Source organism: Cebus imitator, unplaced genomic scaffold (genome assembly GCF_001604975.1).
Source record: "Cebus imitator isolate Cc_AM_T3 unplaced genomic scaffold, Cebus_imitator-1.0 Scaffold441, whole genome shotgun sequence".
In the NCBI taxonomy this organism is placed as follows: Eukaryota; Metazoa; Chordata; class Mammalia; order Primates; family Cebidae; genus Cebus; species Cebus imitator.
The window spans coordinates 1,415,442-1,429,979 of NW_016107756.1; the positions used below are offsets into that span (position 1 = coordinate 1,415,442).

Genomic DNA, 14,538 nt, shown 5'->3' on the forward strand with positions numbered 1-14,538 from the left:
AGAGACGGGGTTTCACCATGTTGACCAGGATGGTCTCGATCTCTTGACCTCGTGATCCACCCGCCTCGGCCTCCCAAAGTGCTGGGATTACAGGCTTGAGCTTCCGCGCCCGGCCGGCTCTGGAATGTTTTTAAACAGAAACAGCTCAGTGTCCTCCAACCTCCACCCCTGTGGTTTCAGGAGGGATCGGAGCCGCAGAGCCGGCCAGTTCAGAAGACAGGGCTGCTGAAGCCCATGCAGGCTTACACTGCCTCCCTGTACTCCTCCGAGAAGGAAGCTGGCACTGATCCTACATGCCCAGCAGCTGTCCAGGGCAATTTCCCTAATACCAGGTACAGCCTCATGTACTTACAAAGGCAAACACAGAAATCCAAGGAGAGAGGATTTGTAAGGGAGCTACCTTGTTTTCTTTTTTAGGGGGGAGACAGAGTTTCATTCTGTCGCCCAGGCTGGAGTGCAGTGGCGCGATCATAGCTCACTGCAGCCTCACCTCCTGGGCTCAAGCAATCCTCCCAAGTAGCCGGGACTACAGGCATGCACCACCATGCCTGGCTAGTTTTTACACATTTTGGAGAGGGAGGTTTCGCCATGTTGCCCAGGCTGGTCTCAAACTCCTAGGCTCAAGTGATCTACCCACCTCAGCCTCTGAAAGTCCTGAGATTACAGGCGTGAGCCACTGCACCCAGCCAGAGCTGCCATCTGAGAGCACTCTTTGCACTGTGGACTTTCACTGGTGGGTAACAGAAAATGGAGTTGGAAACCCACCCTGGGGTTGTTTCACCGCAAATATAAATACTCTCAAGGGAATGAAACACCTGAGCCCTCCTGTAGAGAAAGGACTTGGGGTATTCTTGACCTTCCATGGTGGGGAGCAGGAGGCATAAAATTCACCAGTTTCTGAGACAAGCACAATCCTTTCTCAAAGGCAAATCCTTAGGAAGGCTGTTAGCAAGGGTCTGCCCCTCACCCCACTCTGGAGACAGCAAGCACTTCCCAGCCCTGCGGGGCCACTCAGCACCTCTTCACTCTTTACCCAGTTCAGGCCTCCATGTGGGCCAATAAAAGAGCGTGGGCACCTGACAAACATGTCCATCTAAGTCCCACTGGGAGGCCCAGACCAAGCCAAGAACTCTGCTACCTCCCTCTAGGCTCCCTGCAGCAAACCACAGGAAGGTGGAGTACAGTGGCACAATCTCGGCTCACTGAATCTCCACCTCCCAGGTTCAAGCAATTCTGCCTCCGCCTCCCAAGTAGCTGAGATTACAGGCACCCGCCACCACGCCCAACTACTCCTTGTATTTTTAGTAGAGATGGGGTTTCTCCATGTTGGCCAGGCTGGTCTTGAACTCCTGACTTCAGGTGATCAGCCCGCCTCAGCCTCCCAAACTGCTGGGATGACAAGGTGAGCTGCTGTGCCCGGCCACGGAGGCGGATTTTAATGCTACGAAGATTTCGTAAGGGCTGACATCTGCCTGCCATCGGGATGGGATCGAGACGGGATCAATGGGTGCCCTTCACCCTGGTAGCCCAGGGCTGGAGTTCTAGGCTCAGCAGGGCTCTGTGGACGCCTGCCTGCTGGGCCTACCCCTCTTCCATGCTGTCTTGCTTCTCAACATGACAGAATGGGACTAGGAATGCCACCAAGGCCACAAGCCCAGGCGAAGCGCAGGAAGAACGGCAGCCATGTGGGGTCCTCGGGGTATAATAACCTAGCTTCTGCTAACCCGACTGACTCCATCTTAGCTTCTTCCTCCGTGCCTCGGCCCCTCAAGTGCATTACTGGGTCAGGCTGCACTTAAAACTCTGAACCGTGAAGAGTGATTCACACTGTCCACAGCACCTGTAACCACTGCACTCACAGCTCTGAACCACTGAGAGTGGCTCACACTGTCCACAGCACCTGTAACCACTGCACTCACAGCTCTGAACCACTGAGAGTGGCTCACACTGTCCACAGCACCTGTAACCACTGCACTCACAGTCTGAACCACTGAGAGTGGCTCACACTGTCCACAGCTCCTGTAACCACTGCACTCACAGCTCTGAACCACTGAGAGTGGCTCACACTGTCCACAGCACCTGTAACCACTGCACTCACAGCCCTGAACCACTGAGAGTGGCTCACACTGTCCACAGCACCTGTAATCACTGTAACCATGCCCTGCTTGGCAAGTCTACCTGCTACTCTGAATACCCTCCTTGGGGATTGAGTGTATGGAAAGTTCCCCCTGCTACCCTCCTTTGATGACTACATGGAAATACCCTTAGCAACCAACAATCCTGGGAACCTCCTGCCCCTGGTTACCAACCTCCTTATCTAACCTGCTTTTCTGCTTCTGTACAATCCCGCTTCAGCTAGGCTCCCCCTCCCCTACCTACATCAAGGTAGAAAGGAGAATCAAACCCCTTCCTTAGTGCCAAGAGAATTTTGAGTGTTAGCCATCTCTCGATCGCTGACAAATAAATGACTTTTAATTTGGAACTCAGAGTGTGGTGCTTTGCTTCTAACTCATTCAGTTACAACAGAGGCTTCCTGCCACCCTTGAGGCCTCCCAGAGTCCCACTGGCCTCTCTGCTCCCTGCCTACCCCATGACTCTGGCAAGTCACTTCCTTCTCCAGGTCCAGGTCTCATCCCCTGTGAAACAGATTTGATGATGGTTCCCAACATGGGCTGACTGAGGGGTCCATGAACTGCAGCACTCCCAGCCCAGCCAGGCAGGAGCAGCAAACAGCCCTGGAGCAGCCCCTCACCTGCCCTGAACCTTCCTCCCAGCACACAGCCCTGGAGCTGCCCCTCACCCACCCTGAACCATGCCTTCCTCCCCTGTGAAACAGGAGGACAACTCTGTTCCCAACCAGAAGGCAGGAGTGAAGAGACAGCCTGGGAGAAGCATGTGCTCCGTGCCTGGGTTACAGAACACCTGCACATGCTCCTTCCAGACACACCTCTAAAGGCTGCCCCAGCCTGCACCCAGCCCTGGCTGTTGTGCAGAGCCACGCTGCAGGGTTAGAGTTTACTACACAGGGCACAGCCTCCCCTGGGCTGGGCTTTGTGCATAGAGGCTGATGTGGCCCCAAGGCAGGGCCTGTGAGCCTCTCTGTTCCCCTCCAGCCCAAGTGAGCATGGCTGAGTAGGTGACTGGAGCCGCCTGGGAGGGGCCCAGGGCGGGGCAAGGCTGGCTACTGTGGAGGGGATAAATGGGTGGCTCCGGGTGTCTGGTGTCTCCTCAGCCTCTTCTGGGACCCAAACACAGTGTGAAATTAGCCCAGGGCTCTGACCAACTGGAGGTACAGATGGGTGGATGGAGGGGAGGGGGCAGGGGCAGCCAGTGTCTGTTGGCTGGTAGGGTGGGGTGGGTCGGGGTGGGGTGGGAGGCAGCGAAGCATGCGTGGAGGAGGCTCCCAGGCTGCAGAAGCTCAGGCACCTGTGCTGAGCTGGCTGAGTTGCAGAGAAGCCCTGTCTGCAGGGTGCAGGGTTAGGGTCTCAGGCCCTGGATAAAGGGGCACCTGTGGGCAGACCCACTTTCTCACCCTGTGAAACACTTCCTGCCTGGGTCCAGCCCCACTGGAGCCCTCGAAGGGGCAGCCTGTGTGAAAGGTAGGGAATGGCGGCTGTTTCCAGCCTCAGTGCTCACAGGGTTGGTGGGGTGACCACAGGGGTGAGTGGTGGCTGCAGCCGGATCCCTATGGTGAGATGGGCCCGCTCTGCAGCCTGGGTGGAGGCCCTAGTCCAGCATCCTGTGAAGCCTCAGGGGCCTAGCTGTGACCAGCACCAAGGGAGGGGTGTGGATCACACCGCGGCCTGGCGCCTTCCCCAGCACCTCGGATGCGGAGCAGCCCCTGGGGGGAAGGCTCCAAGCAGAGCAGGCGAGAAGGACGGGAGGAGGAAGCTGCAGGGTAGGAAATCGTTTTCCAGGGTGAATGACCCCTTTTTCTTCCCACATTTGTCTGTGGGCTCTCTCAGAAGCACAGGCCACTCTGACCCTGGGGTCCTTTCAGGCAACCCTGGGGTCCTTTCAGGCAGCCCTGGGAGCCAGCCCTGGGAGCTGAGCCTCCCTCCACATTCACCTCCCTCCACACTCACCTCCCCAGCTACAAAGAACAGAAGCGGCGCCTCCTCCTCTTTGGCTTTGTACTTGGCAATGATTTTCTCCGCTATTGGCTGAATCAGCTGCTTGGCTGCCTCGGACTCTCCATCATCCTCAGAATCTATGATGGGAGTCAGGGGAAAAAAAGACGGGAAGAAACGCTGGCTTGTCAAATAGAGCAGCGCCCACCGAGTGGGCCTAAGCTGCAACAACGCCCATGTGGGCAGCCCCAGAATGGAGATGGGCCTCCCCTCTGACACCAATCCTGCTTCTGGCAGGTGCAGATGCGTCTGCACAAGTCCTAGCCACAAAGCTCTCACACAGCGCATACGTCCCAGCAGCAAAGCTCGCACACAGCGCCCTCCCCGCATCCCAGAAGCAAAGCTCGCACACAGCGCGTACGTCCCAGCAGCGAAGCTCACAGCACCCTCCCCGCATCACAGCAGAGAAGCTCGCACACAGCGCTCTCCTGCACCGGGCTCACCCGAGGAACCCACCCCAGTGAACAGTGCTACTGCCCCTGACGCCCAGTCCTTTCCCCTGGATTCCTCACAAACGCCCAGAGAAGCTGAGCATCCTCAAGCCAGGACCTGAGGCCCTGCTACCGTTTCTCTCAGTTACAGAATGAGAAGCCAAGACCTCAGACTTCCGGCTTCCCAGTGAAAATGGTGGAAAAAACTGGTAGTGACGCGGTGAGGGCTCTGGCCTTCTCAGAGGCTGTTGTTTTGTTTTAGACGGAGTCTCGCTCTGTTGCCCAGGCTGGAGTGCAATGGCGAGATCTCGGCTCACTGCAGCCTCCGCCTCCCAGGTTCAAGTGATTCTCCTGCCTCCGGAGTAACTGGGATTATAAGCACCCACCACTACACTTGACTAATTTTTTTCTATCTTTAGTAGAGACGGGGTTTCACCATGTTGGCCAGGCTGGTCTTGAACCCCTGACCTCAGGTGATCCTCCTGCCTTGGCCTCCCAAAGTGCTGGGATTACAGGCGTGAGGCACCACACCCGGCCTCGTACGGTAATTTTGTGTTGCTGGAGGGAGAAGTCCAAGGCAGAGGCCAGGTCTTGCAAAAGGAACAAGGGTCATCCAACCACACTACTGGGAGCCTGGCGTGCACACTGCTGTGCCCTCCTGGCCAGGCTAGGCCATTAACCGCTAAGCACACAATGGGTGAGATGGGAGACTGGGAGGTGCCATAGAGGAAGGAGGAGCCGGGAGGGAGCGGCTCATCAGAGCACAGAGGATCAGCAGCCACAGCCATAGGGAGCCTCAGCCAGAGGGGTCCAGCCCCCTGCAGCTGCTGTGTGTGCAGCCGGCCTCTTTCCAACAATGGGTCTGTGCATGGGCCCCCGAGGGCATCCTCTAGACCTGACCTGTTCTGCCCAGCTGGCAGCTGGGGAGCAGCTAGGAGGGCAAGCGCACCTGCAGCTCCCACAGAGGCCGCCATGAATAAATCATTGGGGTCAAAAGCAAGGCTCCCGGAGAGACAAAGGCCCAGCCGCACTGCTCCTGACAGAGACAAGCTGCAGGGACAGGCTCCTCCCAAGCAATGCCCCTCCTGCCCCACCCCCCGCCCCTCGCCCAGGTCCCCATACCCTGGGAGCTTCATACCTACAAAGAGGACGAGGCAGGGACCCTCGTTGAGCTGGGCAGCGTTGGAGTCGGAGAGCTCCAGCACGGGCTTGGGGTGCCAGGGGAACTCGCGGCAGTCCTCGTCGTTCAGCACCTCCACCCGCCCCTGCCGCGTGATCACCTCGCCCTGTGGATCCAGCACGATGAGCGTGGGGATGCCTGCAAGGGAGAGAGGGTGTGTGGCCGCTGGCCTCAGTGAGGCCGGCCCTGCCTGGAAGGAGGAGCAGGTCTGTGGGGATGCCTTCAAGGGAGAGAGGGTGTGAGGCTGCTGGCCTGGGGGAGGCAGGCCCTGCCTGGCAGAAGGGGCAGGTCCAGCCCAGGGTCCCACCCACAGCAATGGAGTACGAGGAAGACCCAGGACAGGCTCACAATGAAGAGTCCAGGTCTACAGTCACAAAGCCTGGGGAGAATCCTGGTCTGGCCAGGGGCAGCCACGGCACTCCCTCAGGTCTGCCTGTCACCCATCACCTTCGCCTTTCAGGGCCTCAGGAGCCTCAGCTGTGACCTGATAAAGGTGCTGTAGTTTCTACCTTACTTCATTACGGAAAGATCAGTGAGTTCACCCGTTTAAAGAACTTACATAGTTTGGGAGGCTGAAGTGAGCAGATCACCTGAGGTCAGGAGTTTGAGACCAGCCTGGTCAACAGGTTCAACAGGCCAGGCTGGTGAAACCTCATCTCTACTAAAAATCCAAATGTTAGCCAGGTGTGGTGGCACATGCCTGTAATGCCAGCTACTCGGGAGGCTGATGCAGGAGAATCCGCTTGAACCCGGGAGATGGAGATTGCAGTGAGCCAAGATTACATGACTACACACTAGCCTGGGTGACAGAGCAAGACTCTGTCTCAAAAATAAATAAATAATAAAGAAGCTAGCACAGGGTCTTGTCACATCAGAGGAATTGATCACTGCCAGCCTCCTACAGAGACTCCAAAGGCACAGGAGACCGTCCCCAGCAGCAGGGGCTCAAAGCCGGAACAGAGGTGGAGCAGCGACCATGCAGTGGACCTGCTAGGGCCACACAGGAGCACAAAGTCACCAAGGAGAGGAGTCCTTGGCCGGCCATGGTGAATGCAGGGCCAGTGCAGGGAAGAGACCAAGGCTGCTGCATAGGAGACTCCGAGGAGGTGGCCGGCTGACTGCAGCCCCCGCCATGTGCACCCCAGCTCTCCTCGCTCCCCTCCCCAGGGCTGGGGAAGAAGAGTCACAGTAAGCTTGCCTGCAAACCACACGTAACCCCAACCAAAAAGCCTTCAATGAAAATTCAGAGAAAACCCTGTGGTCACAGCTGCACGTGGCTTTTCCGCCTCCCTGCTCTTTCTACCCTACTCCCCATAGCTTCTCCTCCAGCAGGATGACACCCCCAGCCACAGCCCACAGGGGCAGCCTCAGCCCCAGCCTTCAGGCACCTCTGTCTCTCCGCTGGCAGCTGCTCCCCACCCAGCCCCCAGCACGTTCCAGACGCCTCTCCTCTCAGGCTGCCTGAGTCTGAATTTTACGTGAATGCCAGAGCAATTCAGTATTTAGATTCCAAGGTATTCGATCACCAATTTGCTCCACTGACATCTTCCTCCGTGGGGGGTGCTGAGGTACCAGAAGTATGGCCCTGGTGTTTCATACCCCACTGCAGCAACTGTCACAGCGGGCACGTGGCAGGGCTGCCTTCGAGAGTCGTCAATGTGTCCATCACGTTCATACCTTGGAGACGAAGGCGGCTGTGTCGGGGGCGGGTCCTCAAGGATGGTCACTGCTCCGACATCACATACGCACACACGCACACGCAGCTGGCTCTCCCGGGGCTTTTCAGAAACGCTCAGTGCCGGACAACACACACACACACGTGCGCACGCGCACACACAGACACACACACACACACACACACACACACACAGCTGGCTCTTCCCAGGGCTTTTCAGATACACTCACTGCCAGACAACACACATACACACACACACACACAGCTGGCTCTCCCCAGGGCTTTTCAGATACACTCACTGCCAGACCACACACACACACACACACACACACACAGCCCCATCATACACACAAACACATACATACACACCGCCCCATCACTCACACTCTGCCCCCTCACACGCACACATGCACACTGCCCCAACATCACACATGCACTTCCTCCTCACACACATACACATACACTGCCCCGTCACGCATGCATGCACACACTGCCCCAACATCACACACACACTGCTCCATCACACACACAGGCATGCACACACACACTGCCCCATCATGCACGCACTGCCCCATCACACACACACGCATGCACACACACACTACCCCATCACACACGCACTGCATCACACACGCATGCACACACGCACTGCCCCATCACACACATGCACACAGTGCCCCATCACACACGCACTGCCCCATCACACACACGCATGCACACATTGCCCCATCACACACACATGCACACACATTGCTCCACCACTCACACGCACACACACACTGCCCCATCACGCACGCACTACCCCATCAGACACATGCATGCACACACTGCCGCAACATCACGCACGCACTGCCCCATCACACACACACACGCACACACTGCTGCAACATCACGCATGCACTGCCCCATAACACACACATGCGGTGCCCCAACATCATGCACACACTGCCCCATCACACACACGCATGCACACACACTGCCCCAACATGATGCACGCACTGCCCCATTACACACACACGCACACACACTGCCCCAACATCACGCGCGCACTGCCCCAACATCACGCGCGCACTGCCCAATCACACACACACGCATGCACACACACTGCCTCAACATCACGCACGCACTGCCACATCACACACACACGCATGCGCACACACTGCCCCATCACTCACGCACACACACACACTGCCCCATCACTCACACACGCGAGCACACACACACACTGCCCCATCACGCAGGCACGCAGCCGGCTCTCCCGTGGCTCCCGGATGCCCCGTGCTGACAGCGCCCCTGAGGAGTCGCGTGTCTGCCGCTGCACAGGTGCCCCGGGCATTTCCAGCCCAGTCCTCCCGGCTGCTTGTTCTCTCCCGGAGGCCGGGGACCAAGACGCGTCCACCCCTGAGGCTCCGGGGCTGATCTCGAGCAGCAGCGCAAAGGGAACCGGGCCGGGTCTGCCACAGGACCAGCTGGCCGCAAAAGGCGCCTACGCTTCACCACACACCCGTCTCAAAACCCCTGTGGCAAGGTCTCCTCAGAGCTGCGGTGCTTCTGCAATCGCACAATCAAGAGCACTGTGGTGACCCAGCCCCTGCTGCCGTGACGAGGCCCAGCGCAGGCCTGCGGATGCCCCGCGTGGGAGGCCGAGTGGGTATGTGGAGGAGAAGCAGCCGCGGAGGACGGGGAAGGGAGGAGGAGCCGAGGAGGCAAAGCAGCCTCCGTCCCCGTCCAGCTCAGCGCTGGGGGGGCTCTCCCAGGGCCTCCTCTACCCACTTCCGGCTCAGCACCGCGGCTCTCCCAGGGCCTCCTCCACCCACTTCCGGCCCAGCGCCGGGGCTCACCCAGGGCCTCCTCTGCCCACTTCCGGCCCAGGGCCTCCTCTGCCCACTTCCGGCCCAGGGCCTCCTCTGCCCACTTCCGGCCCAGGGCCTCCTCTGCCCACTTCCGGCCCAGGGCCTCCTCTGCCCACTTCCGGCCCAGAGCCTGGGACTCGCCCAGGGCCTCCTCTACCCACTTCCGGCCCAGCGCCTGGGACTCGCCCAGGACCTCCTCTACCCACTTCCGGCCCAGGGTTTCCTCCACCCACTTCCAGCTCAACGCTGGGGGCTCTCCCAGGGTCTCCTCCACCCACTTCCGGCTCAGGGCCGGCGGGGGCTCGCCCAGGGCCTCCTCTACCAATTTCCGGCTCAGGGCCCGGCACTCGTCCAGTGCCTCCTCCACCCACTTCCGGCTCAGGGCCGAGGCTCTCCCAGGGCCTCCTCCACCCACTTCCAGCTCAGCATGGGGGCTCGCCAGGGTCTCCTCCACCCACTTCCCGCTCAGAGCTGGGGCCCTCCCAGAGCCCCCTCTAAGGGGCCTTTCTCATGACTGTGGCTGCAGCCTCTTTCAAGTCGGTGCCTGTGGGGCCGAGGACAGCAGGGCAAGGACACAGAAGCCCTGCCTGGCTGCTGAGGAGCACTCGGCAGCTTTCCCCAGGATGCCCCAGGGGATCACATCTAAGAGCCTAAGACAAGCTGTGCAGAGACGGTGGGGATGGGGCCCTGTGACTGTCGGCTTAAGCAGAAACCAACCTGGTAATCATCACAGGCAGACCTGGACCCAAGGAAGCCCCTAGTTTCCAGCACCTGCACAGGGGAACCATCAGTATCTGCGGTGCCAGGCTCCCTCCATCAGCTGCATGGGGGAACCATCAGTATCTGCAGTGCCAGGCTCCCCCCTATCAGCTGCACGGGGGACCCATCCGCATTTGTGGTGCCAGGCTCCCCCCATCACCTGCACAGGGGAACCGTCCGTATCTGCGGTGCCAGGCTCCGCCCCATCAGCTGGTCCTCACTTGCTTGGCCTAGAGCCTGACATGTGCACATCCCTCCTCCCTCCACAGACGAACCAGGAGCAAGAAAAAGGAACTGGCTTCTGCTGCACTTTCTACCAGGTCATGGTAGGCTCTCCCAGCACCTGGGGTGGGGACTGACTGAACCAGGGCAGGAAAGCCCTGTACCTGAAGCTTTCTGCACACCCATTTCCCTCTGCTCTTGGGGGAGAAGGCTGAGAGGACAGTCACTGCTTCCCTTTCTCCTGCTTCATGCACTCCCTGTTTCCCCAGCAAACTTCTACTGCATGCCTTTATGCCGCTGCTTTGCCTGAACTGTTTCCCTGCGTGGGTAGCTGGGATGCCTGGGGGAAGTACAGCTGGGATTCTAAGGAAGATCCAGGCAAGTCAATTCTTTTTTTTTTTGAGATGGACACTCTCTCTGTCGCCCAGGCTGGAGTGCAATGGGGAGATCTCAAATCACTGTATGCCTCCACCTCCCAGGTTCAAGTGATTCTCCCACGTCAGCCTCTGGAGTAGCTGGGTTTACAGGGATGTGCCACCAAGCCTAGCTAATTTTTAAATTTTTTTGTAGAGATGTGGTTTCCCTATGTTGACCAGGCTGGTTTCAAACTCCTGGGCTCAAGCAATCCGCCCACTTCAGCCTCTCCAAGTGCTGGAGTTACAGGCCTGAGCCACTGCATCTGGCCTCACTTTTCAAGTCTCGTTTCCACAGCTGCCTAATGGAGATAATGACAGTTTCCTATCCGACTTGGTTATTGTGAGGAATAAACAAGGTATTAGTGTAAAGTACTTTTCTTTTTTGAGATGGAGTCTCGCTGTGTCCCTCAGGCTGCAGTGCAGAGGTGCAATCTCGGCTCACTACAACCTCTGCCTCCCGGGTTCAAGCGATTCTCCTGCCTCAGCCTGCCGAGTAGCTGGGTTAAGGTGCCCACCACCACAGCAAGATAATTTTTTCTATTTTTAGTAGAGACAGGGTTTAATCATGTTGTCCAGGCCTGTCTCAAACTCCCAACCTCAGGTGATCCACCCACCTCGGCCTCCCAAAGTGCTGGGATTACAGGCATGAGCCACCATGCCCAGCCAGTATACAATACTTTTTAGCAGAGTGCGTGGTATATTGATATTGTAAGTATTTCGTAAGTATTGGCTGTTATTATGAATCAGTTTTTTGTTTTTTTTGTTTTTTTTTTTTTGAGACAGAGTCTCACTCTGTTGCCAGACTGGAGTGCAGTGGCGCAATCTCAAATCACTGCAATCTCCGCCTCCCGGATTCAACCAATTCTCTTGCTTCAGCCTCCCGAGTAGCTGGGACTACAGGTGCCTGCCACCATGCCCTGCTAACTTTTGCATTTTTTGGTAGAGACAGGTTTCGCCATGTTGGCCAAGCTGGTCTCAAACTCCTGAGCTCAAGTGATCGACCTGCCTCGGCCTCCCAAAGTGCTGGGATGACAGGTGTGAGCCACTGTGCCCAGACTTTATAGTTTTTAATCATCCCTAAATGATTATTTGGCTCATGAGAAGGCAGAGCTGTGGAAAACTGGGAGCTTGCTCTAGTGAGATCCACAGAGGACTCCGTGCTGGGGGGAAGAAGTTAGCGAAAGAAACAGAAAGCAGAGATGTGGCCAAGACCTCAGTGAGAGTCCCAGCCACAGTGTCATGTCAGCCAAGGGTAGACTTGGCGCACTCTTGCTGCCACCATCGCAAGCTATACTTGTGGGCTTGGAACATGTACTCTAAGTTCCTGGAGAGGGCTTGGCCCCGAGACCCCTGCTCTGCGATGTAAGTGGGGCCTACAGACCCCTTTCACCATCTCCTGCAAAACACACACAAGAGCCAACTCCAAACTCTTTTATTCTCCAAGGAGGAGCCTACGTGCACGAATTTAAAGCAATCTCTAGGCCAGGTGCGCCGAGACCGTCTGATGGTTTAGTGACTTTTCCACTGCCAAGGAGACAGGGGGTTCCAAAGGAGGTGGGGGCTGGGGCAAAGAAGCTGAAGGGGTCCAGGACCCTGGGAGGCTGGGAGGAGTGGGCAGGGCTGTGACCCAGCCTTCTCTATATCTGGGTGGCACCATGATCTGAGGCAGCCAGGAGGAATTCCCCAAAGATTGCCAGGAGCTGGGAGGAGAAATGGAAGGAAAAGCAGGTACTGGAACAGAAAAGCTGGTGAGGATGCACCAGCAGGCAAAATACTACGTGATCATGGAAACGGTCATTACGAAGACCATAGCACCGTTGCAAGGAAATGCTTGCACTGCCCTGTTTAGTGACAGCTGCAGAGCGCACAGTGCTGTGTGCATGTGGCAAGTCTGTGTGAGTCCAGATGCACGTGGGCAGGAACCAAAAGAGACTCGGAAAAGCGGCAATGGTTGTGCTGCTGAGGCAGGAAGGTGGGTGACGGCGGGACAGCTATGTCTGGATACGTTTTCTCAAATGGCATCGGATTCAGCACGTGAACTCAGAGGAAAATCAGATTGGAAGAGCCGTGGGGGTGAGGCGGGGATGACAGACATAAACCAGCCAACACCTGGGCCTGCCCCTCGGATCCTCCGCTCCTGCGTCCTCCTGACTCCCCAGAAACGTTTCCCTGGTTGGAGAGTTAAGGAAAGAAGCCAGGCGCGGTGGCTCACACCTGTAATCTCAGCACATTGGGAGGCCAAGGCAGGTGGATCATGAGGTCAGGAGTTTGAGACCACCCTGGCCAACATGGTGAAACCCTGTCTCTACTAAAAATAAATTAGCCAGGCGTGGTGGCAGGCGCCTGTAATCCCAGTTACTTGGGAGACTGAGGCAGAAGAATCGCTGGAACCTGGGAGGCGGAGGTTGCAGTGAGCTGAGATCACACCACTGCACTGCAGCGTGGACAATAGAGGGAGACTCTGTCTCAAAAAAGAAAAAAACAAAAAACAGTTGAGGAAATTCCTTTCCTTAAAGGTTTCCTTTCTAAGGAAAGCAGCCCAGCTGGCAGTGTGACGAAGCTCAGATAAATTCCGGGGCAGCCAAGGGGACAGTCACGGCAACACTCTCCAGCAACAGCCTGTGCCCGTCAGCAGTGGGCAGATACACGAAGTGGGGCATGGTCTTACAATAAAAGACTTTTCAGCACTGAAAAGAAATGAGCTCCATGTAAATATCAACAGGGATAAATCTTGAAAATATAACATGAAGTGAGAAAAGCCAGTTGCAAAAGATATGTGGCATGTTGGTATTTGAAGTCGGCTCCTAAAAGACACACCAAGCAATGCTGTATGATATTCACGGATTCATTTACACACAGGAAAAACGTGAGACCCATCATGACGATGCATGGTAACCTCGTGGCAGTGCTTCCCCTCAGGCTGCGTGAGCGTCCATGTGTGTACGCGTGTGCGCACATGAGTTTATGTGTGAGTGTGTGCAAGTAACTGTGTGTATGTGAGTGTGCATGTGTACACATACACAGAACACGTCCGCTGAATGACTGCGGAAGCTGTAACCACAGAATCACACAAGAGCTCAGAAATACTCAGAATTCAATAGAAACTAACCGTCCGAGTTTTGTGATGCTATGAAGCTGATGAAAGCAGCACAGTTCCTTCAAGTTCAAAGGTATTTAGGTCCAGCCTGGCCACATTTAAACCTCCTCAGAGGCCAAGAAAGGCAAAATCCCAGCAAGGGACGGTGCTGCCTGGAGAGGGCTCCCGGCTTCTACGACCACAGAGAAGCAGAAACAGCAGCAGTCAAACCAGGGACGGAGCTGGAAGGCTCTGAAGGAAACAGCCGCCCACTTGGCGGACGGACACGGAGCCACAAACGGGACCGAAGGCTGGGCGCGGGGCTCAGCACAATCTGACGCATCCAGAAGACGCTTCCAAATGCTATCACTGCAACGATACAGTTACTTCCTCAATAAGTGGGCATCCTTCAAACCTAGGAAGATCTGGAACTCTGTGTAGAAATATGAATCAAACTGGTGCCACTGACGCTTTTGTGTGTCAAGAAGCATATGCATATTTGGTATTTAACTTCGGTATTTGTTTTTGTTTAAGAAACTATGGTGAGCAGGGCACAGTGGCTCAGGTTTGTCATTCGAGCACTTCAGGAGCCAAGGTGAGCAGATCACCTGAGGTCAGGAGTTCAAGACCAGCCCGGGCAATGTAGACAAACCCTGTCTCTATTGAAAATACAGAAATTAGCCAGACATGGCGGCATGCTCCTGTAGTCCCAGCTACTCGGGAGGCTGAGACAGGAGGATCATTTGAACCCAGGAGGTGGAGGTTGCAGTGAGCCAAGATTGCACCTGGGTGAAAG

At 56.6% G+C, this 14,538-nt stretch overlaps 1 protein-coding gene across 1 annotated transcript in view; it reads right to left on the reverse strand.

Annotated features, from left to right (window-relative positions):
* Positions 1–14,538, reverse strand: part of NXN (nucleoredoxin) — a 163,040-nt gene that overhangs the window by 2,140 nt on the left and 146,362 nt on the right. Inside the window, exons 6-7 of the mRNA XM_017510601.2 lie at positions 5,700–5,879; positions 4,086–4,210 (exon numbers count right to left, since the gene is read on the reverse strand). Of these exons, the coding sequence (XP_017366090.1) occupies positions 4,086–4,210; positions 5,700–5,879 (305 nt within the window). The remainder of the gene's footprint in view (positions 1–4,085; positions 4,211–5,699; positions 5,880–14,538) is intronic.